Genomic DNA, 25177 nt, shown 5'->3' with positions numbered 1-25177 from the left:
TTGAGTCTGCTAGTTGAAAATTAAAATTAAAATCTGATTTTGCTACCTCTTTTTGATGTTTTGAATTCAGTTTGAAAGCTGGATTTATTGTTGCTGCATCCACTAAGTCTACATCCTCGTAATCGGAACATGCTTTCCAAAATTGTAGAGTTGAAGTTGGATTTGGAGATGTAGATCACTACAAAAAAAAAGGCCTATGGTCACGGTAAAAAACCGTGACCATAGCCAGTGAAAAGGGTGACCATAGATCTATGGTCACGGTTTTGGACCTATAGTCACGGTTTTTTTACCGTGGCCTATTCTCTCGTGGCCATAGGTCTATAGTCACGGTTTTTTTATCTATGGTCACGGTTTCTATGGTCACGGTTTCAATTTTCAAAATCTGACACTTTAGGCCACGTTTTTTTACCGTGACCATAGGTTAATCTATGGCCACGGTGAAAACCGTGACCATAGCCTTATCTATGGTCACGGTTTTCACTGTGACCATAGCCTCTATGGTCACCCCTCTTTAAAACTGTGACCATAGATAAGGCTATGGTCACGGTTTTCACCGTGGCCATAGCCGCTATGGTCACCCTTCTTTAAAACCGTGACCATAGTCTTATCTATGGTCACGGTTTCCATCGTGACCATAGACTCTATGGTCACCCCACCTAAAACCGTGACCATAGCCCTATCTATGGTCACGGTTTTCGCCGTGACCATAGCTTCTATGGTCACCCCTCCTCAAAACCGTGACCATAGCCTTATCTATGGCCACGGTTTTTTGCCGTGGCCATAGCCTCTATGGTCACCCCCCCAAAGACCGTGACTATAGCTTTTATCTATGGTCACCCCCTTAAAACCGTGACCATAACCTTATTTATGGTCACAGTTTTTCACCGTGGCCATAGCCTCTATGGTCACGGTTTTCCAAAACGGTGACTATAGCCTGTTGTTGTTTATGAGATTCAATTTTTTTAAATTATAATCACATTCCAAAATGATAATAATCACAAAATAAATCTAAAAATAATAAATTCAACAAATCTAAATCATAAAAATTTCATTATAAGATAGATATGTTTAATTTTTAGGCTAAACAACACAAATCAAAATAGAGTGTAATTTTTTCAATTACATGTATCTCAAAAAGTACATAACACATCAAAATATTACATTTACATAACTAAGGTCATTTGTAAGACCCATCCCATGTGATATTTGTATGGAACATATTTTCTTTATCACATCATGTCTTCTTGCACGCAAAAAAAAATAAACATGTTAGAACAGAGCAAAAATGCTTTTAATGATGCAGTACATATGCAGCAAAAGAAGGGAAACATTCATCCACAGCAACACTCAAGAATTATTCACAACCATTATTTTAATATGCTGAATTTTCTTCCGAGTCAAACTCCTTTTTCTTTATTTGAATTCATTTTTCACTTCCATTCCAAGTTCGAATTATGTGCTAATCAGTGATCACTAAATACTATTAATTTAATAATTAGTTGGCACATAAAAGGTGGGATTCATTTTTAAATAATGTTACAAATCACCAGCAAGTAAACCTTGGCAAATATTCATATAGAGATAGTTGTTATAATAACCGACAATTAAGTTCTCAAAAAAATACCAAGTGACAAGCAATTGAGACATCATGAGTAAAAAGTGTGGGTACCTAGGAAGCTTTAAGCTCAACAAAAATAGAACAACACATGATTCTTTGGCAATGAAGGTTTTCAGCAAAGGTAAAATACTTAAAAAACTACATCCCCTCTACTGCACATATATTAACTTATTCCAACTTCTTTAGTTTGCATAAGAGTGATGCTAAAGTATATGTATTTAAGTCCATGACAGGTATAGAAGTCCTAAAGTATAACAAGCACAGAATCCACAAGACCACAACAATGGCTTTAATTAACAATTTCAGAACAATGTAATATGTAATACCTGCAGAGCCCCACCATTTGTAATAATTAATCCGATAACCTTTGATTGCTTTAGCTTTGGTAAAATTTGATCCAGGTAAAAGTCTGGAGAAGCAGAACTTGTAGTCTTAAATGAAGGAATTTCATTTTTTCTTCTCCTTTCCATCAGACCTTCTGGCAGAACTTAGATTGCTTTAGGCTATGAACTGATCAAACATTGTAGATATAGGAAAAGCTATTGAACTTAGAGCTGAAAAAATAGTAAGACAACATAAATTGTGTATATGAATATATTATTAAGAAAATATTAATATATAAATCCCAACGGCACGGTAATGAATGCAGATACTTAGCCACATATACCTAATTCCTTTTGAGCGAGTACTTTCTTGAATTTCAGGAATTATGAGAGTTGCATTTAAAAACCTAGCAACAGCAACCAGATCACAGATCTACAAAACCAAGAAAAATGTCAATGGTAGAAATGATCAATTAATCTACTCTTCATTAACAAGAAGATCAATATTAACTACACACAATTAATTAATTAATCAATTCTCTGTAGCATATGAACATGATAGGATCAAAGAACAAATTAAAGCAGGTAAATTTAGAAAAGAGTGATGAGAATGAAGAGAAGAAGAGCAGCATAAAATTTTCATTAATTCTGGTTCAGGAGTATGAGTTCCCATAAAATTTTCCTTAAGGATTTTCATGAGAGGAAGACTTAACTTGGATTTTTTGGAATATTCAACAGAAAAATCAGTTAATAACACTAAGATTATATTCACAGAACTGCATAAAAATTAGCTACTTAATCATGCTGAAAATAACAACTTCAAGTTTTAACTTCTAACAAAAATGAGGATCTATAAAGAAATACCTTCTCAGCAACAGAACTCATATGCATTTCTATTCCCTATAGCAAAGTTCCACACCCCCAGCTCAATCAACAAAGAAACTACCTTATTCTCTTCAGTGGCCCCAGCCGCAAGAGTTTCAAGTGCATTTATTCTTGATTGGTACTTCTCCTCATGAGCCTTGAAAATATTGTTTTGCTTCATATATGCAACATAGTAAAACAGTCATTCTTCAAGGATAACTGAAAAACTTGAATTCTCTAGGGAGGCAATGAACATATAAAGTTAATTTTACATTTTTTATGCTTTCTGCTTGATGTGAAACACGCAACCCAATGACTTGCAGTATTTTCTTCAACAGGCAACCTGCACGTTGAGCCTAGAAACATGCAAATAAACTCAACAACTGTTTATCAACAAAACCAATTTGGCAAGCACAGGAAATAGCATTGACATGAATTATTTATTGCAGAAGTATTCAGCCCTCCAACTATTCTTTAAACCCAACTCCAGCAGCGGCACCAACTTTGATTATGCCCGCAGCAGTGACAATTTCAACCATTTAAGCAGAACTCAGCGATACTAAGATAGAGGTGCTTACTAATGGAATCAAAATAAGAATGCAGAGATAAACAAAATGCAGCAAAATTAAGGGTAGAGAACATTACAGGTTTTCGAATTACAGAATTGGAATCAAAATGGAGAGTGGCGCTGTTGATGGTAGCTTCAATGGCGGAAAACCCCAAAACAGAAACTGCAGTAGCCAACTCTCACGGAACAGGAATGGAATTGGAAGAATATGGTGGTATTAGCGGCTCAGGGAAAGGCAGAACGGTGACAGCGATCGCGGCTCCAGTGAAGGTGACGGCGGCTTTTCCTCCTCGTCGCAGTCCTTGGCTCGCGTCTCCCTCATCTCCATCTCGGGCTTCTCTCAGTGACACAGAGCGATGACCTCGAAGCACGACGGCGACGCGAAGGCGGCTCCATGGACGGGACGGCAGTGATGGCAGCTCCTCCTTCTGACCTCCATCGCGTCTCTCTCTCGACGCCTCTCCTTCATCCCTGTTCAACCGGGACCAAGGCGGACTCCACGGAACGGCCGCGACGGGCGGGCAAGGCGCGGCGACGAGCTGGCAAGGCGCGACGACTCCCTTCCTCTCCGCTTCTCTTCTTCTTCCCGTTTCCCCTCTACTTCTCGTTTCTTTCCTTTTCTCTGAACGTATGCATTGTGCTATTTGTGAAATTAGGGTATCAATTAGGAATTTTGTGATAGTAGGGTAATGTTAAATTGTGATTTGGGAATTTAGTATTAGGATAAAATATATATGAGTAATATAATAATTTTATAAAACATTTAAGATAGATTAATAATTTAAAATTTAAATATAATATTTTAAAAATTAATTTTAAAACATATAATTTTATTTATTAATATATTATTGAGTTTAAATAATTATTTTTAATTTAAATTATAAAATAAATTTACTAATCACAACTTATAAAATATTAAATTTGAAGATATCAATTTAAATTTTTTAATTATTAAAATTTTTAAATTTAAATTAATTTAAATTCAAATTATCAAAACTTAGTTTAGTTATAAAAATATTCTTAAATAGTAATTAGGCTTAAGGTTAGGGTTAAAATTAAAGTAATGTAAAAAATTTAGTAAAATTAAAAAGTAGAATAATAATTGAAAATCAATCATAATTTATTTAAATTATTTTAAAAATATAATATTTTTTGTCAACTATTACTTAGTTTTATGTTTTAAATAATTTTTAATTTAAAATTAATAGTATTTAACTTAATTTTTATTTATAAAATTAAATTTAAAATTTTAATATTTAAAATAAATTATATAAAATTATTATTAGTTTTTAATTATTAAAATTTTTAAAAGATAAATTATTTAAAATTATAAAAATATATAAAAATCTTCATTAATTTAAACTCAAATGATTAAAACTGCGATCATAGACTCCTTTACGTTACCCTCCAAAACCGTGACCATAGACCCTTTTAGGCCACCCTTTTGCAAAACCGTGACCATAGGCACTTTTTTGTCACTGTAAAAAACCGTGACCATAGACACCTTTAGGTCACTCCAAAACTGTGACCATAGACATTTTTAGGTCACCCCTCAAAACCGTGACCATAGACCCTTTTAGGTCACCTTTTTTCAAAAACCGTGACCATAGTCCCTTTTTGGTCACCGTAAAAAATCGTGACCATAGATCCCTTTAGGTCACCCCTAAAACCGTGACCATAGACCCTTTTAGGCCACCCCCCAAAACCGTGACCATAGACCCCTTTAGGCCACCCCTAAAACCGTGACCATAGACCCTTTTAGGCCACCCTCAAAACCGTGACCATAGACCCCTTTAGGTCACCCCCCAAAACCGTGACCATAGACCTTTTTAGGTCACCCTTTTTTGAAAAACCGTGACCATAGCCCATTTTTTGTCACTGTAAAAAACCGTGACCATAGACCCCTTTAGGTCACCCCCAAAACCGTGACCATAGACCCTTTTAGGCCACCCCCCAAAACCGTGACCATAGACCCCTTTAGGCCACCACCCAAAACCGTGACCATAGACCCTTTTAGGTCACCCTTTTTTTAAAAACCGTGACCATAGACCCTTTTTGGTCACTGTAAAAAACCGTGACCATAGATCCCTTTAGGTCACCCCTCAAAACCGTGACCATAGGTACTCTATGGTCACCCTTTCCAAAAAAACCGTGACCATAGCTTTTTTTTTTTGGTCACCCTAAAAAACCGTGACCATAGAGGGTCTATGGTCACGGTTTTTTACCGTGACCAAAAAAACCGTGGCCATAGACCCAAAATGTTGTAGTGGATGTAGCAAAATATGCTTCTTTCTCAATCATTTTATTTACGGTTGCACAAATTCTAACAAAAATTTCCTTAATTTCTTTATGTATGTTGGTTTAAATTTGATAATTTGAATTTAAGTTAGTTTAAAGTTAGTCCCAAATTGAATCCGAAAAATCACCATAGGAATTTAGCATGGGGTTCAATGAAAGTACCATTTGATATGAATTTGTATAAAAAATAGAAAATTAAGTAAAAGTTCAGAGTGAATAGAATAAAAATCTTTAGAAGTAGAATAAAAAAGAAAAAGTAAAATTTTTAATCGGTTCCGCTACGTTACCAACAGCATTTCTGCCAACATCTGCCAACTCTTATGTATAACTATGTTTAATGGATGTGTCTTCGTGGATGTGTCTAATAAAAATGTATTTTTCATGGCTGTGTTTAATAGAATTGTCTTTATAGATATATTTTCTGGATGTGTCTCTTTATATATGTGTTTAAAATATAATAATTAATTATTGTTGGCAATAAATTGGCAGATAATATGTTGGTAACCTATACTTTTCCATTTTTAATTACATCATATATATATACTATTACATCATATTTTTATTTATAATATAATTTTTTAATTGAGTTATAAATTCAATACTAATCCTATCACAAAATTATCAAACTTTTAGTGATAAAATAATTGAATTTCTTTTAAATACAAAAAATTAATTATTACGATAATTTTTACGTGTGTTTTGTTTTTGTTCTTTTCAAATCAAGGTCAGAAAGCATTATTATAGGACCAATTTTCTGATGTCTATTTCTTTATTCTGATTTTTTGCAAATTTATTTATGTTTTATAATAAATTTAAAACATTTAAAATTTATTAATTTTATACTTTTAAATTAAATATTAATTATTTAATTTTTTGATAATTAAATACTTTTTTAAGACATCATAACACTATCTTATTAAAAAAAGACGAAAATAAATAAAATAAATTAAAATCTTAACATGCGTTCCTAACTTCCTACGCATGAGAATGTACTACTAATATACTAATATGCCATCTCAGCCTCCAATTAGAAACACCTCTAATAGCAAACTAGCAAAGTGAACTTATAAAAAATAATTAATCAAAGCTACAAAGTATTTCCAATTATTTCACTATTTGTAAAATTATAATTATACTTTATAGAGATGCATCCAGAAAATAAAGTTGAGAAAAAGCTGTCCAATCATGTTCATTTCTGCTGACATAAAAACGATCTTCTTTTCCATCAGTATGATAAATTGATAATAATTGTATAGATTCCTACGAAGCTACGTCAACGAAGTGCTAAGTTTATTTAATTATTAACCTATCAACTATTTTATATCGATAGAAAAAAATAGTCTGAATTTATTTTATTTATTATTTATTAATTATTACCTTCATTTTATTTTCCGTTACTAACATTTTGATTTTACATCTACCTAACTATTGCATTCACTTTAAGTTGCACTACCTCCAATTGAAAATAATGATATAATCTAAGAAAATTTGGTTTTTCATAAAAAGAAAAACAAATTAAAAATTTTAATAATATTACTCAAATTATAGTTTGGGTTTTCAGTTAAATTTTTAATTTATATGTCCATTACAGATATTAATTATTTTTAATTAAAAATAAAGAAATTATGTTTTAGTTTTCATTTCAAGTTTGATTTCTTTAATCAAAATGAAACTTAATTAAAAATCATACTGACATGATTTAGTTAAAAAGAAGATACGAAGAGATACAGTTGTGATATATGGACATGGAATATTCATAAAACATATATAGGAACTTCCTTAGAAATTAAATATCATACACATAAAGTTAAACTAATTCAGATCTAACAATTAATATATAACATGTTGGAACATGAATATATAACAATTAATAATAATTTTGTCAACGAATGAAACATGAATATGTAACGAGTGAAAGCGGCAATCACATATGGGAAGGCATAGCTAGGTAAGTGTGGTCCACCACTTGCAATATTTCTCAGAAAGGAACGCAATTATTAAATTGATGCTTTTGTTTTTGTTTTTGCATATATAATTGCCACTTTGCCTCAATACTTACTATCATCATTCATCATAAAACAAATTAAAAATCACATATTCAGAACCAAGAAGGCATGGCCAACAAGATCGCTCTTGGAACCACCAGAGAGGCCACCCAGCCAGATTGCATTCAGGCCCTCGTGGTTGAGTTCATAACCACCTTCCTCTTTGTCTTCGTCGGCGTTGGTTCCGCCATGGCCGCTGGTAACATATACTATTCTAGGGGGGAAAAAATCCTCTAATGAGTAGAATAATTGTAAAACAATACAGTAATTATTATTGAATTTGTAACTTGCGAGTCGTATTTAAAAATGATTAATCTTTTACTTTCTCATTTTATTCACATCTTCACTTTAGAAGAATATAATTCTCTTTCTTAACATATTATATCAACTAACATAAATTTTAGATGTGTAAGTTTTAAATTGTAGAATTGTGTATTTTTTTAAAATTATTATACATGTGTGAAGTTTTTGTTATTGTTGCTTTTTTTATTCGAATTCTAGTGCATACAGAAATTTATTGGCTAACAAATTTATAATAATTGATGAGGTGAGACTAAAACTGACATATTTGTAACTGATTGTAGACAAGCTGAGTGGAGATGCGCTGGTGGGCTTGTTTGCCGTGGCCGTGGCACATGCACTTGTGGTGGCTGTCATGATTTCAGCCGGTCATATCTCCGGCGGGCACCTCAACCCTGCCGTGACCCTTGGGCTGCTGGTCGGCGGGCACATCACGGTGGTCCGATCGGTCCTTTATTGGATAGATCAGTTGGTGGCATCTGCAGCAGCTTCTTACCTTCTTTACTACCTTTCCGGAGGACTGGTAATAATTATAATAATATTAATAATAATTTCAGTATTTATGCACAGACCTTGGTTTCTACTTTCCATATCACCCTTTGTACTCTCTAGTTACTCTTAAGTTAACTATAAAAGTTTCGACGGTTTAAACTATAAAATACATCAAATTGTTAATTCTAATAACTTTCTTCAACAATACCAAGAACAACCAATCAAATTAAAACACATTATACTTTAAATTATTTACCTAAATTTTAATATTAGAATAATCACCCGCATATCTAAATGAATTCTATATATCCATTATTTACATTGTTTAGTATTTTTCATTATATACTTATACATTTCCAAAAATAAAAAGTGCTTTGTATTATGTATGTAAAAAAATTACTTACAAAATTAATTATTATATATGTATGTATTTAATATACCAAGAGTATAATTAATTAAAAATTTTTTCTAAAATAAAAAAATAATTCAGATTAAATAGTTTAATTTTGATATACTAATTCTTATAATCGTATCTATTTTTTTGGATGACTATTTATGACATTAATAAAAATAATATTTATTTTTTATAATATAACATTATATAATTAGATTTAGGCGTAAAACTATTTTACATTCCGGTATCAAAATTAAATTCTATAAATTTTATCTGAACAATGAATTTTGCATGTGCAGGCAACTCCGGTTCACACTCTAGCAAGTGGAGTTGGGTACACTCAAGGGGTGATTTGGGAAATAGTGTTGACTTTCTCGTTGTTGTTTGCTGTCTATGCAACTATGGTGGATCCAAAGAAAGGAGCTCTCGCTGGACATGGGCCCACACTTGTTGGGTTCGTTGTTGGGGCCAACATTCTCGCTGGTGGGGCCTTCTCTGCGGCCTCAATGAACCCAGCAAGATCTTTTGGGCCTGCATTGGTCGCTGGTAACTGGACTGATCACTGGGTTTATTGGGTTGGGCCTCTCATTGGTGGAGGCCTTGCAGGTTTCATGTATGAGCATTTCTTCATTGACCGTACCCATGTTCTGATCCCTCGTGATGAAGAAAACTAATATGAAAATTGTATTTTGGATTTCAAACTTGCACTTTCCTTTTATTTGCTTCTATATATATATGGTGGTGTATTTTATTTCTTGATCATCTAGTCTTTCTTTTCTTTATTAGTGTAATTTGTGTATTAGGTGTTGAGAATGTCTCCTTTATGTATAATTAATTAATTATTACTTAGTGATCTTCTCCTAATAAAACTTGAGTAGTTGAGTTTAATTTCTTTTTATTAATCAATGATTCAAAATCTAAGCTGCTATTATGCGTTATCATAGTTTAAAACGTAATTTCCAGTTTACATGTTAGTACCCCAAATATTTATTCCTATCAGATATTCCTTTAAACAAAAAGTTATCAATTTCCTATTAAGAAAACACGTTGAAAATACATTATTCATTTGTCGGTAATTAAAAAAACAATAATTATCCAAATCAGTCCTAAATATTTAAAAACAAATATTTTAGTCCAAAAAAATTTAATATATAGATTAATTTTTAAAATTTTACTCCAATAAACAAATTACTTTTCAATTTATTTTTAATAGAATAATTATCCAAATCAATTCCCAAAAATTTTGAAAATGAACATTTTAATCCTTAAAAAAATTAATACGCAGATCAATCTACAACATTTTTCTCTGTCAATTATAACAGTTCTCCGTCTATTTTATTTTTATTATATGTCAATATTTATTATTATTAACTTAACTTTGTGTAAGTAGAAAATGACACTAGCATATTAATACACTCTTTTTATTAAAAACAAATAAAGTGAATAATGATACTTTAAAATCTAAATTAAAATATTTTTTTAATACAAACATATTTTTTAAAATAGAACATCTTTTAATTATATTAAATACAAAAATATCAAATAGATTTAACCTTAAATTTCTTGTAAAATAATCTCTAATAATTTTATTGAATATCATTATTATTATTATTATTATTATTATTATTATTATTATTATTATTGAGTGACTATATATATATATATATATATATATATATATATATATATATATATATATATATATATAATGAATAAATATATATATATATAATGAATAAATTTATAAATATTTTTATCTAAAAAATACAAAAAATTATGGTACAGTATTATTGTATAATTAATAATAATAATAATAATAATAATAATAATAATTTTATTTTTTTAGATAGAAGACTATTATGTCTGATGAAAAATAATATTAAGAATTGATTTATGTATTAATTTTTTTTAAACTAAAATATCTGCTTTTGAAATTTTTAAAGACTGATATAGATAATTATTTTGTCAAAAAATAAACTGAAGACTGATTTATACGTGTCTCAGAATAAAATCTTAAAGATATTTTTGTATATTAATATTTTTTGTAATCTAAAATGTCTATTTTTAAAATTTTTAGAGATTAATTTAAATATTTTCTCTAAAAAAATGTTCAAAAACGCAACAATTTGTACTATTGATTTAAATTTTGTCGATTTCTTAAAATACTAATAAAAATCGACTGAATTGAGCCCGGCGATAATAAAAGGAAAAAAAATTTTCAATTTGTAATAAAAATGACATCGTCAATTTCACGGAAATTATTATTCTTATGGAAAAGTAGTTGGTGTTTTGGAAGAATATTGGAGGATGAGGGGATTTACCAGGTGGTGGAACTGCCGGTCAACACGCAGGGGCGTGGTGACCCTGCTACGGTGCAACATGTCCCACCACGCAGGGACGAGATGACGGGACCGGAATGCAACGTGTCACACCACGCAGGGGCGAGATGACGTGGCCGACATGCAGCGACTGGCACCACGTAAGGGCATGGTGGAGCTGGCGTGGCAGAGTCCCGATGCACCACAGAGGGCGTGCTGAAGCTGCTGGCATGCAGGGGACATGTCTCACCCTGGTAAATAGCATGCAGGGCATTCAAGCTCTATATAAACGGAAGCCTTAGCTTTGTTACAATGAGATAGAGAGTGTTAGTGAGGGGAAGGAGAGCTTGGTCTCTTGCTCCATATAAACAGAAGCATTCTTCCAAAGAGGGCTGGCTGCTGCTTCACCACCGTGGAGAAAGGGTGAAAAAAATAGGAAGGAAAAAAAGATATTATTTTATTTTTATTTTAAAGAATGGTTCGTGATTATAAAGCTCTAGAGGAACATATTATAAATTATTTGGATCATCCAATCTATGTAAGTTGCTAAATTATAAGGTCGGAAGGATAATATAATTTTATTGTGTATTTTTATTTCTGTTTTTTATGTTATTTAATTTGTTTAAATATAACTTTTTTTGTTAATTTTAAATTAATTTGCTGTTATAAAAATATTAAAAAATTTAATTTCCCTGTTATTTAATTTAATTTTAAATATTAACTTTTTTTGTGTATAACTATTTATTATACAATAATTTTTTATACGACAAACTAAAATTTTTTAAAAAAATATATTTTTTTACGATAAAAATATAAAAATAATACTATAATAAAATAAATAAATAATATATACATTCTATAAATAAATGTGGAACATATTCAAAAGTTTAATACATAATTGTTAAAGTAATAAATAAATAAATATTAGAAAAATATATGTAGCTTGTTATTAATAATGTTAGAGAAATAAATAAATGTCGGTGCACGAAAAAAAATTATTTTAGCTATGCTAATGCACTTGTAACTATTGAAATAAATAAATATGTAAATATTATTATTAATTAAAGTGATCACATACATTTTATAAATCCATTTTTTAATGTTTGTTTATTAATAAATGAATATTTATAGGTAATATAACAAATATAATTTTGTTGATGCAGCCCAACAGAAATTTGTTGGTGCGTAAATTGGATCAGCCACAGAGTTGGAACCCGAGGGTTGAAAACTACTTACGTGCCACCGGATTCTACCACGTATCTAGGATTGGGATGATAAGAGGATCTCACCCGTTGTTAGCTGCTCTGGTTGAAAGGTGGAGGCCGGAGACTCACACTTTTGTGTTGCCGGTGGGTGAGGTTACGGTGACATTGGAGGATGTTGTACATATATTTGGCTTACCAATTGATGGAGAGCCTGTGAGTGGATGGACTGACAGTAGTAGTGATTTCGTTCAGAGTCAGAGCATGGCAATATTCGGTCGTCAACCGGTGCTCAGTCGTAATTCAAAATCCTATATAAAGCTCGGTTGGGTTCGAAGTGTCAGAGATGAGGAGCCGTTGGACACTGAAGAGTCCATAAGGAGATACGTGAGATGTCAGATTTTCTGTCTGTTAGGGTCGACCCTATTCACAGATAAGTCGACCGCATATGCCCATGCGAAGTATCTACCATTGCTTCGCGAATACTTGCCTGTTGCATACTTGCCTCTATCCGCTGCTGTGCGAATACGGAATAAGTATATCCCGCACGTTTGCGTTCGTAAGACTCAGCACTCTTCCGCGTAAAAAGTTTATTTAACCGATAATATGTTGCTCGAACTAGTGCCAACACAGGTAGATTACGGGCACCCTTCAACACTGAGTTAATGCACTCGACAAGGTTCGTCGTCATATGGCCCCATCGATGTCCCTCGTCGAATGCCAATACCCAATGTCTAAGTCCAATGGCATCACACCACCTGGCATATGCCTCGCCTCGCTCTTCCAACCTCTTATAGTTGATGTTATACTCCTCCACCGTTCTTGAATACCCAATATTGACCACAAGCTTCTGCAAGTGAGGGACTTTGAATGCGCGTAGGAAGTTGCTGCCGATGTGCCTTATACAAAACATCCACCATGCTCTTGGAGGTTGCCAGTCACCTCCGGAACGATTTACCGCTGCCCGAATTGACTCATGCCGGTCCGAGATCATACCCACACCATCTTTTCTGACAACATGCATTCGCAGATTCCTTAGGAAGAAGTGCCACGCATCAGCTGTCTCCCCTTCCACTAAGGCAAAAGCAATAGGCACAATGTTCTGGTTCCCATCCTGTGCAACAGCGACCAGAAGTGTACCTTTGTACTTTCCATATAGGTGTGTTCCGTCAACCTGAACTAGGGGTTTGCAATGCCTGAATGCCCTAACGCATGGATTGAAACTCCAAAATACGCGATGAAGTATTTTTACCCCTTGCGCCTCTTCATTCCCATTGTAGAGTGGGCGTGTTTCTATCTGGACAACTGACCCAGGAATCTTCTGAACCATAACCAAGAGCCACCACGGCAAGGCTTGGTAACTCTCCTCCCAATCACCGAAAACTTTCGCTATGGACTTCTGTTTTGCCAACCAAGCCTTTCGGTAACTGATGGTATAGTTGAACCTTGACTAGACTTCGGCTATTATAGTTTTTACCTTTATGGACGGGTCAGTCTCGACCAATGGCCTTATAGCCTCAGCAACTGTGTCCGAGTCCAACTTGGAATGATCCTGTGAAATCACTCCAGTTGTGCACGTGTGCCTACCGTTGTATCTGCGTATCTCCCAACAACCTTTTTTCCGTATCAAGCTGGCTCGGATAAGCCAGTCGCACCCACGCCCATACATCTTGCATTTTGCATAGAACGTTTGTGGCTCAGACTTATACACGTCGTAGTCAACTCCTCTAGCGATAGTGTAACTTCTAATTGCTTCCACGACCGACTTTCTAGAACTGTATTCCACTCCAATTCGGAACTCTCCGTCCTCGGGATCAGCAACGCCTATAGAAAGTGCCCATCATCGTTTACTAATCAATCCAAAGTATATATTAAAGATAACATATTATTCGGTCATCACGTACCTATGTTTGAATATTCCAGAAACTCCGGTGCATGCATGGCGTCGAGATCCAACTCACGCATAAAAGGTGGCACGTTCATCGGTTGATTGATCGATGGGTGAACCACTACATTATCAGCTGCTGTCTCAACTCCCACATCACCATCCTCGTCTTCGTTGCCGGCTTCATAAGTAGCTTCGAAGTCCTCTTCGCTGTCACTATTCATTCCCTCGTACACTGCTGCTCTATCATCCTCCACCTCTAAGTCATTTTGAATCCCTTCCGCCTCTACGGTTTCAAACTCAACATACAACTCAATATGTGGCTGTCGCATCTGAGTCTGCCGGTGAATTTGAAACATATTATGCATAGTCACTTCGTCAGTGATTGGCATGGTATCAAACTATATTAGACCACCAAAAACTACAACCGGATTTTGGTACAGAATTCTGCTCACTCTCATTAACGTACCGTTCTCCATGCTTTGACAGAGACCATTCTGAAGTTCCATAAACGTCATGGTGCATGGAACCACAAACGAAAACGATCTGGCACACAAACCTCACTCCCTCATGAGTATTACGTATTATCTCACCGTTGCAATACACTACCAAGTTTGCAGTACCCTTCATTACACCAGAAACACACTCAAAGAACACTCACACACTTCCTCAGAATGAAAATGAAGTCGTGCACTGCCTTATATAGAGGGTAGCATTCACTACGCCCCCACGTTTTGATTGCCTCAGGCGAATCACGTACTGCCACGTGTCATCACGCCCCCACGTGCCACGTCATCACGCCCCCACGTGATGCACACGTCATCAACACGCCCCCACGTGGTGCTTGCGTGGCTAATTTGTGCTCCACCACGTCATCATAACGCCCCCACGTGATGCCTACGTTGCAATCATCACGCCCCCACGTGGTGCCAGCGTGGCCAAATCTTGGTCTGCCACATCATCATCACGCCCCCACGTGATGCTTGCGTGGCTTGTTCTTGCTCCGCCACGTCATCATCACGCCCCCACGTTATGAGTTAGCACGCCCCCACGTTTTGCCACCGTGTCTCACTCATCCTGCGCCACGTCATCTCACCTGACATTCCCCGCAGCCACCACGCCCCTGCGTGTTGAACATACATCCACCATCGGGTAAAACACACCATTCCTCCATTTCTAATCAAAACACCAATTTACTTCCCATATTAAAATTTATGAGCCTCAATTTCAATTGTCAAAAATAACGACGACTTTATTCTCAGTATTTTATTCATAGATCAATTTGTTTTCCCCACATTCCTCTATTTGAAAAATAAACCAACTACAATTTTTAATTTGTAGGTTTCGGGTCATAGTCTCATAGATGTAAACATGCAAGTAGGGATGATAGATCATATATGCCTTAAAAGTATTAATAATCCTGGTTAATCAACAAAGGAAAAGTCAACGATATTTTGTGGGAATTATTTGTTTGCTTTCATGATGAAAATGGACGAGACAACATTGTCCACCATCCATGGACTTATTAAAAGCTGCTAGCCACAGCTATTCTCCACTACCAAGTACCAATGGCTATGGATGTATATTTTTAAAGCAAATTATTATAACTGATTAATAATTAAATACTCCAAATTCAGTGTTACTCATTAAATAAAAAAAATCGTTGAGGTAATGTTTATTTTGAAATATTGAGATGGAACTAAAATTTCAGTATTCATCTTAAAAATTTTAATTTTTTTAGTATTTTTGAAAAATAAAAACACAAGAAACTAAAATTTTAGAAACAAAAACTGAAATTTTAATAATATTTTATGTCTAAAATACTCTCATTTTAATTAATTAATTCTAACCTTATCAAATAAACTTAGATCTCACTTCTTCTTCTCTTTGATCATCTTTAACATTATTCAGTTCTTTCTCCTTTGTGTGTTACTTTTTTTTATTTTTTTTGGTAAACATTTTCTTACTTTCTATGTGGTTCTCAAAAGCATCGGAGATTACTTTCTATGCAGTTTTAGTAATCTCAAGCTTTATGAGATTATTATTGACCTTCTTTTCTATTATTTTTATTATGCTGCTGAGATTATGTGACATAGTGAATTATTCGGATTTGTTATGCATTTATCTTCGTAGAAAAAAATTGACAAATAATAACGAAACAAAAAATACATGGAGAAAAAATCAACGACCACAACAGAGATCGGAAAGAGAAACAGACAAACGAATAAAGAGTACAATAGACAGAGACCGGCGAGCACCAAAAAACAGATCGCGAAAGGGAACGCGACAAAAAAGGTGAGATGAAGGTCTTTGTAGAAACGGTGGCAAGCCTTCCTCGTCAAAGGCGAATGCGACACCGGAAAACGTTAGTATGGTGGCAAGATGGCCTTCTCCGATGGTGAATCCATATGCCAGCACCTTCGAGGGAAGAGGGGAAAGGGCTGAAGAGGGGATTAGGGATTTTGGGTGTTATGTTTTGGGGATTTTGTGTTATGTCTTCATTTTAAAAAAGGGGTAAATTGGTCATTAGTCTTATTTTAGTCTCTGTACTTATTTTGAACCAAATAAAATACTGAGATATAATACGACGGTAAATTCGACGATAATATATTATTTATTATTAATTAAATTAACAGTTACCGGTGTATTTAACCGACGGTATACTTAAATTTTAACTTTTTAAAAAAATGTTTACAAATTTAATATATAATTTTAAATATTTAAATTTAATAATTTTTAAACTAAAAAATTTCAAAGTTTTATAATTTTTTATAATAATTTGTCTATAATTTTTTGTTAAAAAATTACAAACAAGTTCAAATATCAAAATGCAAGTAAAAGAGTAATAGAAATCCTATTTGAGCATGAACGAATGAGAGCTTGACTTTTGACATTTCATCTTCAGCTTCAAGCTCATCCACTAAGGGTACCGCTTCCTTGTAATTTTTCTTCCTCAAAAGATTCTTTATTATAATTTCTAGTAGCATACTACCTAGTAATATAGTTTAAGAAACAGATTAGGAAATAAAAATCTTTAATAAGATGACAATAAAAGAGTGTATAGGTAACTGTTAAACGAAAGATGTTGCTTGCATTTTGAAAATTAATCCAAATTAAAATTACAGACATAGATCAAGATAATAAAGTAGGACTAAAGTAAATAAAATAAATCATAAAAGATATAGTTAGTTCCAATTTAGTGCTTATGATACCAAATTTAATCGCATAAACTAAAAGTGAATTCAGGTATAATCTTTAATATAATCATTCAACTGAATATCTTCATTTATATTATCCATCATATATCTAGGTTAATTAAAACTCAGAATCGAGTAAAGATTGATTGATTTCAGGTTAAAATTCAACTAAATACCATGTTATTTAAATTTGGGCACAATTTTGTTCCATCATAATAGATAACTAACAAAATACAAATTTTGCAAGTGCTTTATAACTACCGATGATAAGTATTTCTAGCAGTTAGTGAAAGCGGTAACAAAGCAACAAATTTACTATATTTTGATCGTTTACTACATAATCCTAAATTTACAACTACAAATTTTGATTATTTACTACATAACCTTGAATTTACAACAACTCTAATATTAAATTATTTTATTCATTATTATACTTTTCAAATCAAAGTCACCAAAAAAAAATACTTTCCAAATCAAAGCAACAAGTTTAGAAGTTATCTCATTTTGAGTACTTGAATTTTTTTACAATAACTTGGATTAAGTTCTGTACATTTTTAGTCTTTAGTTATTTTTTATCCGAGCATGATATTTCAAAAAAAAAATTATCAAACAGTTTTAGTCATTTTCATAAAATAGTCACAGAGTTACACCTCTACAAACAATTTAATTATCTGCATCTTTAAGCAAAAAGCCTATCTTAATTTTATCATCAATCCACAAATTCAAAATCATAATAAAATCTAAAGAAACTAAACAAGTAATTAACATGATAAAAATGGGACAGAAAAGTGTAGGATTAGGGTTTAGTAAATGTCAATAATGTCAAAAAAAATAGAAGAAGGAAGGGAAGAAGACATACCTAAATGAAGGAGGAAAGGTAGCATCGCAGCTGACAAAGGCAAGCGGTGGCGACAGTGAACAACAAAGGCAGCAACTCACAGGGGAGAAACAAGTTCCTCCATGGCAAAAATAAGCTCTAGTGGACGCTCCTCGACGGCAACGATGTTGGAGTCGTGGAAAATGGTCAACAATGGCAAACCGGCAGCGAATTGTGGCAATGGGGGCTGACGATAAGAGAGAAAGAGAAAGGAGAGAGAAGTGAGGTTAATGATGTTGTAGAAATGGAAGGGAAGGGTTCGCAAATTTGAATTTAGGGGATCAGCTTGTGACCAAAACGACGCGTTTCATTTAATTACCTTACTGTTGGATTTTTTCCCCTAAATTCGACAGTAATAATAGTGCCACTTTTTCTTTCCCCCTCTAATTATTACCAGTGAATTTACGTCGAAAACCGAATCCGACGATAACATTTTTACCCGACGAATTTATTGTTAGATTCGTCGATAAATTTGCTGTTAACTCCGATACTAAATTTGACAATATTCAATATTTTTCTTGTAGTGTAATTGAACTGGACCCAATTAAACCTAATTTTAATTGGTTCAAACATTAATTTTATGGTTGAAAAATATAAACCAATTTGATTACCCGATTAAGTTTATATTAATTTAAAAAATAAAATATAATAATATATATACATCTTTCTTTTATTCTAACTTAAATTATGATATTTATTTAATTATAACTTTGATGATGTCTCGCTTTTTATTTTATTTTTTTTACTATTGCATATTATCTACATACGTTTTTTTTATATTTTTTTTAAATTTTATTTTCCATCAAGTATCAGATTATACAAACTGATTCACACCAAAAAAAGATTACACAAACCGATTTAACCCAAGTTTAATCGATTCGAATTGATTTGAATTGGTTTGAATCCATTCACAAAAACACTTTAAATTTAAACCAATCCAACTCGTGAACACTTCTATTTTTAAGCTGATGAAATGCACCACTACACCTAATTTTTCTACCATTTTTGTGGTATATAAATAGTTATTTTTGTCCCGAAAAACCGTATCGAAGTTTGCTAGTCTTCGTGAAGGACCATCATTATTCACTCATGGGCCATTATTTTTTTAAATGCAAAAAAAAAATTAAACAAAAATAAAAAAATTATAATAAAAAGAAATGATACTTTTTTCTTTTAAAGATGATCTTAGTGTCTTTTTTTAAAGGTAAAAATTTCATTAAATGAAACTTAAAAATTTGGGTCCACATGGACTCCATACAAGAATAATGATGGGATATCCGATAAAATTGATATGATATCACAAAGAAAAAAACTTAAAAAAAATGAAAGAAAAGAACTTTATGAGAGAGATTGGTATGGTCTTCGAGGAGCTTCATCTTCACCCACTTTCCATAATCGTCTTCCAACTTAATTGTTGTCCCCAAAATCTGCTGATCGCCAATTCTTTCTCTTTTAAAAATCAATTTATTCCTTGTTATCTGCAAATGTCACAAAAAGTGAGCTAAAAATTGAATCTTCTTCCTCTCATTTTTGCTCCCTTCCAAATTTTCATTGAGCTTAAGCCACTATTTCTACATTTTAGCATCATCGTTCATGTTGGTAGGTGTCACACTAGAATTTTGCTAGGTCATCATCACTTTTGGGCAGATCAGCAAACAATACCAAAGTGATTTCTCCTCCTGGCCATATCTTAGACAGATTGAGAAAACCTCAGGTAACCTCTCATAGAAACTTCTTCCAATCGATAATTAATTGTGAAATACCTTCGATTAAAAAAACACTAATTTTTTGTGGGCATTTCAGATCCTACAAGGAGGACCAGAGTTTCTTTGACTTGCATTGATCTGGAAGTACCTCCAATGGTGGGTGATAAAATTGATGAGCTATCTTATACCTCGAAGCAACAATGTATAGACCTTTCCTCTCTAGTAAACATGTAGGTTTGTCTTTTTCCACTGTAATTTATGTATGTAATATTGCTTAAAAAATATTTGGGCTGAATTGTGCTATCACTGCTTGATAATTCTATTCTTTGTGCTCTATCATTAATTGTTTAACTTATTCTACTTGTCGATAGCTGTTTGTTTGAACAATTGTAGCCAATGTTGAAAAATTTTTAATCTAAGTATCTATCATAATATTTACGAAGTTACTCCTTCGTATCTTTCAAATAAGCCTTTTTGTAGTCACTTTTTTTTCCTCCAACAAGCTTCTCTACCCCCAAGAGGGATTATTACCTAAGTCGACTCTTATAAAATTTGAATACCTAAAGTATTTGCTTTTGTATACTCTGAAAATTAGTGAATTAGGTTTGATCAGCAGCCTCCATGTACCACCCTACCACACAAATTCTTATGCTTAAGTCATAAAACTGACGTGGTGAGGTATTACGACCTCTAAAAGTAAAATCATATATATAATATAGGTGAAAAAGGATTTTTATCTAGGAGCCTTTTGAAAAAGATTTAAAACAAAAGCGTTAAACGAAAAGGCGCATATCTCTCAACAAATAAGCGTGATCGTAATTTGGATAAGTTAAGAACAAAGAGCTATAGACATAAGAAAAGATTTCTAAGGATACAGATAACAAAGCTTCTGACTCGGCTCGCGAAGCTAAAACCGGCCAAAGCATAAATACATATATACAAGAGAATCTCTCAAAATACAATTTACAAAATCTATTTTTCCAAATCAACCTCTAAGAGGGACAAAGCATAATATACATATACAGTGGAGATATAAGAGTATCTATATATGCATTAAAACCAAAATAAAGTCCCAAAATACAAAAGATATTCGCTTTCAAAAACTCCCAGTATGCCTAAATGAGGTGCCTCACGTCATGCATCTGAAAATCACAAAATATGTATGGGGTGAGAAACAGAGGTTCTTAGCATGGTAACAGTGCCCACATAACTAACATATAAGGTTTCGAGGAAGCCAGAGGCAATCCTAGAACTTTCGACACTTGATTTAATCTTATAAAACACAACTAAACCAAAATCAGTTAGGCAACTAACTAAGGATCTTCTGTCTAATCTAATACTCCCCTTTCCAACTCCTCCGAACCTCCCAACCCCCACTAAAGTTATTTGTTTCAAACACAAATATTACATGCAAAGAAATCACAATTAGAATTCAGATACAACAGATAAATAGGTAGCACGTTGTTTATCTGATTAGCTAGGCATTCCAAACAAAGCACACCAAACAAACATATAAATGCATATGATGCACATCTATCCTGTGGCTGATGAGTCTCATCTGTCGGTTATATAGTCAACCCGACAAGTCCTGGTAGCTAACCATTGGACTGTCCCTCTGTCGTGCATCCCCAAATCTCAAATCATAATCATTCATAATCATACAACACACACCGGTGAATATCCACAGGGGTGAACTCATTTGGAAAGGTATAAGTGTCCGGCCACACTTACGACATAGGGTCAGCAGAGTATCGAGTCTAAACTTAGAGCATGTGGTGGCAAGCCACTACTTTCACCTAGGAAAACTTGTATCTCAAATATTTGGAAGTCCAACAAATCACATAATCAATCAATATTCATATAGTCAATATCAACCATAATTCATTATTTAGCATAGCCATCAAGCTCATTATATGTACAACACTTCCACCACCATCATCATCATCATCACTTTACCTCTTTCTTCATCAACAAGTTATCTTCTTCACAGCCCTAATTATACTCCACTACCCAAAATCCACCTACCCGGCATTAAACAAGAATTACAAGGGTTTTGAAAGGCAGAGGAATGGTTTTAAAAACTAAAATTTATGTTTTGGAAAAATAAGGATCTGTGTACGCAACCCTCTTCCCACCTACGCGAGGTGCAACCCAAAGCGAAGTCCCGCTCGCGTGTTAGCCTTTGCGTACACAACCCTTCAAAAATCAAGTTCTCGCGTACACGTACATCTGCTCGCATATGCAAGACACCCAAATCAAAGAGAATGGCCCCGTTGCATGTGAGGGTCTGCATACGCAGATTCTACGGAGAGGCAAAATGTTTAAGTGTTGCAGAATTTCAGATTTACACACCGAACTTCCGATGCACATAACTTTTTGTTTTAAAATATTTTTCATCCGTTCTTCAAACGGTGTAAAGCTCTCGGACCAAATTTTCATTCTAGATAAGTTTGATAAAAATCAGAGGTCCGGAAGCCATGTTACACTTCGCCAAAGTTGGCTAAAAATCAAAGATTTCATTAAAATTCCAAACCTCAACTTTCAAAATATTTAAATCTCCAACCCCTTTAAAGTTACCAAATATGCATCAACCAAGTTCAATCATTCCTCAACATCCTTCATTTACTCCATAACACACCAATTCACAATTATATTCACTTCACACAATAATTCATATCCAAACAACATTATACATAATCATCAACTTCTATACATATACACATACATCATCAAACACCACAAACTTACATTATTCCACCACCATCAACTTTCTCATGCCATTAATCATCAACCCAACTATTTCACAAAAATTTGACACAATATACACACCAATACATGATTCAACCTACCCTAAGTCATCCAACCTAAGTTTTCACGACACATTATATTTTAATTACGAGAAACCAAAATCATACCTTGGCCGATTCCTCCTAATGCCTGGAACACCTCACAACTCAGCATTTTCCAAGCTTCCAAGACTCCAAGACCCTACCAAACAGCCCTCTAGCCACCAAAGCTTGATCTCTAGCTTCCAAATCCTCACATTGTTTCCAACCAACAATCAATTTTCAATCTAACACCACAATTATTACTATAATCAATATAGAGTTCACTAATTCAACATTATACAAAAGTGTTGAGGGTGCTTAACTGACCCACAGCTCAAGTGAGCTAGACCCAACAACACCTGCAAGCTAACTCGAACCTAAACACTGAAATTACACAAAATTTAACATAATTACTCATTGAAATTCGAAACTAAGGGGATGAGTAGCTGGGATAGAAAATGGGGATTACCTATGAAATTTTTCCAATGGATTCGTAGAGTTTGATGCGGTGGTCACGTGGCCGTAAACGGTGCGACAATTAGAGCTCCGAGTAGGAAGTTATGGCAAGTTGAATGGAGGTCAAGGGTTTTGCTCTTGTTCCCCTCTCCTTGAATTTGTTTCAGCATTCTTGTTGAATGAAGGAGGAAGAAGGGATTTTTTTTAAGTGTGGGTGACTTTGTGGGTTGAGCCATGGGCCCAATACGGGTCCGATTTGCCCGGTTCAGCTCGTTCGACCCAATCTTAGGCCAAATTCTTCAAAATTAGTGTCAAAATTCTTAGTTTAATTAGCTCTAACTCATTAAACTATAGAATTCAATTTTCTAATTTTCTTGAATAAATGTTAATTTATGAGTTAATTATTTATTAATTATTCGGGTTTTACATTCTACCCACCTAAATAAGAATTTTGCAAACAAAATTTGAATTCAGTTACCTGAGAATAGGTGCGAGTAGTTTGTACGCATTTCGAATTCAAGTTTCCACGTGTGTTCTTCAATATCAGCCTGACTCCACGCAACCTTAACTAACGTAACTTCCTTTCCGCACAACCGTTTAATACTGGTGTCGTCAATCCTGACCGAAGTCACTTAAAGTGTCAAATCTTCTTTTAATTGGACGGATTCAGGTTCTAACACATGACTGGCATCAGGTTTGGGGAAAATGGAATTGAATTTACCCAAAATTTTGGAGTTCCAAAGTCAGTCTTCTTATGCAGTTGAGATAGCTCTAACTGAAAACTTATGATAATGGCAACTTTGAACTCAATTGAAAAGGGACTGCATGAAAATAGAGAAAGAATAAAATAAAACAATAGACATCGAGCTATCAAGATTTGGAGTGTAGGATCCAAGAATTTTCGCAAGCAAATATAAAACAATTTATTATAAGGTTATTTATGAAATGGAAATATAGTTTACCGAGTATCCTTGAGCACATCACATGCAAAAAGTTGCAACAATTACTATTGTGCAATACACTGAATGGAAATTATCAAGAACAAGACACTTACCCAGCAAAAGTTGTTGGACACGTCAGAAGCCGTGGAAGTATTACATAGATAGGTATAGTCAAATTATGGCACACATTTCCATCTGCTATCTGATAAATGGAAAGGGAGTTAAAATATTGTTTTAATTTCAAATGCTTTTAAATTTATATCACTTTCCTGGGTTGTTTGTATCAAAGATGTTTCAGTTGCAATTTTCTCCCCAAGAAGAATGGACTCAACATGAAACAACTGAATGTCCATTGAGTGAATCGAAATTGCAGATGTTTCTACAGTTAACTCACCATTAATAGGACCAGCCAAAGAACACTGAGAAAAGATCTTTCCAATCACCCGAAATCCACCTATTCAACAATACATCAGCATTAACCTCATGATTTTTTCATTAAAATGTTTGCAAATACTATTATTCATGTTCATTACCAACAAACACAAGCAAGTTAATATCTGCCACAGTAAATGAGAAATGTGAAAGCAATAAGATAAATAGTTTTAACTAAGCCTGAGTAAAAAGTATACCCTTAAATAAAAAAACAACACACTAGATTTTAATTCAGGAAGCAGAGAGTGTCGTTGAGTGTGGATAATTTGTACGTTTTTTGGCATTGTTTTTAGTATGTTTTTAGTATGTTTTAGTTAGTTTTTAGTATATTTCTATTAGTTTTTAGTTAAAATTCACTTTTCTGGACTTTACTATGAGTTTGTGTATTTTTCTGTGATTTTAGGTATTTTCTGGCTGAAATTGAGGGACTTGA

At 33.6% G+C, this 25177-nt stretch overlaps 3 protein-coding genes and 1 long non-coding RNA gene across 4 annotated transcripts in view; 1 reads left to right on the top strand and 3 right to left on the bottom strand.

Moving 5' to 3' along the window:
* Positions 1–25177, bottom strand: part of LOC112716128 (uncharacterized) — a 274079-nt gene that overhangs the window by 125179 nt on the left and 123723 nt on the right. The window contains exon 6 of the mRNA XM_072205187.1: positions 3142–3188. Within this exon, the coding sequence (XP_072061288.1) occupies positions 3142–3188 (47 nt within the window). The remainder of the gene's footprint in view (positions 1–3141; positions 3189–25177) is intronic.
* On the bottom strand, positions 1034–2799 carry LOC112716124 (uncharacterized). The gene is made up of 3 exons (XR_003160176.3): positions 2286–2799; positions 1945–2172; positions 1034–1240 (listed from the first exon to the last, which is right to left on the bottom strand). It is a non-coding gene; the product is annotated as an uncharacterized lncRNA (long non-coding RNA).
* Positions 7604–9790, top strand: LOC112716123 (aquaporin TIP4-1). The gene is made up of 3 exons (XM_025767976.3): positions 7604–7915; positions 8301–8539; positions 9202–9790. Exons 1-3 carry the CDS (start codon positions 7786–7788, stop codon positions 9574–9576), a joined length of 744 nt encoding a protein of 247 aa, XP_025623761.1. The 5' UTR covers positions 7604–7785; the 3' UTR covers positions 9577–9790.
* LOC112717822 (uncharacterized) lies at positions 18440–25028 on the bottom strand. The gene is made up of 5 exons (XM_025769756.1): positions 24965–25028; positions 24578–24766; positions 24426–24510; positions 24093–24192; positions 18440–18568 (listed from the first exon to the last, which is right to left on the bottom strand). The coding sequence occupies exons 1-5, from the start codon at positions 25026–25028 to the stop codon at positions 18440–18442; spliced, it is 567 nt and encodes a 188-aa protein (XP_025625541.1).

Source organism: Arachis hypogaea, chromosome 10 (genome assembly GCF_003086295.3).
Source record: "Arachis hypogaea cultivar Tifrunner chromosome 10, arahy.Tifrunner.gnm2.J5K5, whole genome shotgun sequence".
NCBI lineage: Eukaryota > Viridiplantae > Streptophyta > Magnoliopsida > Fabales > Fabaceae > Arachis > Arachis hypogaea.
The sequence above is the reverse complement of the archived record's forward strand: the minus strand, read 5'-3'. Positions and strand labels throughout refer to the sequence as shown.

Coding starts and splice junctions, on each gene's coding strand:
- LOC112716123 (XM_025767976.3), top strand. CDS start 7,786: ATGGCCAACAAGATCGCTCTTGGAACCACCAGAGAGGCCACCCAGCCA. Junction 7,916..8,300: donor TGGTTCCGCCATGGCCGCTG/GTAACATATACT, acceptor AACTGATTGTAG/ACAAGCTGAGTGGAGATGCG. Junction 8,540..9,201: donor ACTACCTTTCCGGAGGACTG/GTAATAATTATA, acceptor TTGCATGTGCAG/GCAACTCCGGTTCACACTCT.
- LOC112717822 (XM_025769756.1), bottom strand. CDS start 25,028: ATGCCAAAAAACGTACAAATTATCCACACTCAACGACACTCTCTGCTT. Junction 24,193..24,425: donor TGTCCAACAACTTTTGCTGG/GTAAGTGTCTTG, acceptor ATTTTCATGCAG/TCCCTTTTCAATTGAGTTCA. Junction 18,569..24,092: donor TTGGAACTCCAAAATTTTGG/GTAAATTCAATT, acceptor TCTTATCGTCAG/CCCCCATTGCCACAATTCGC.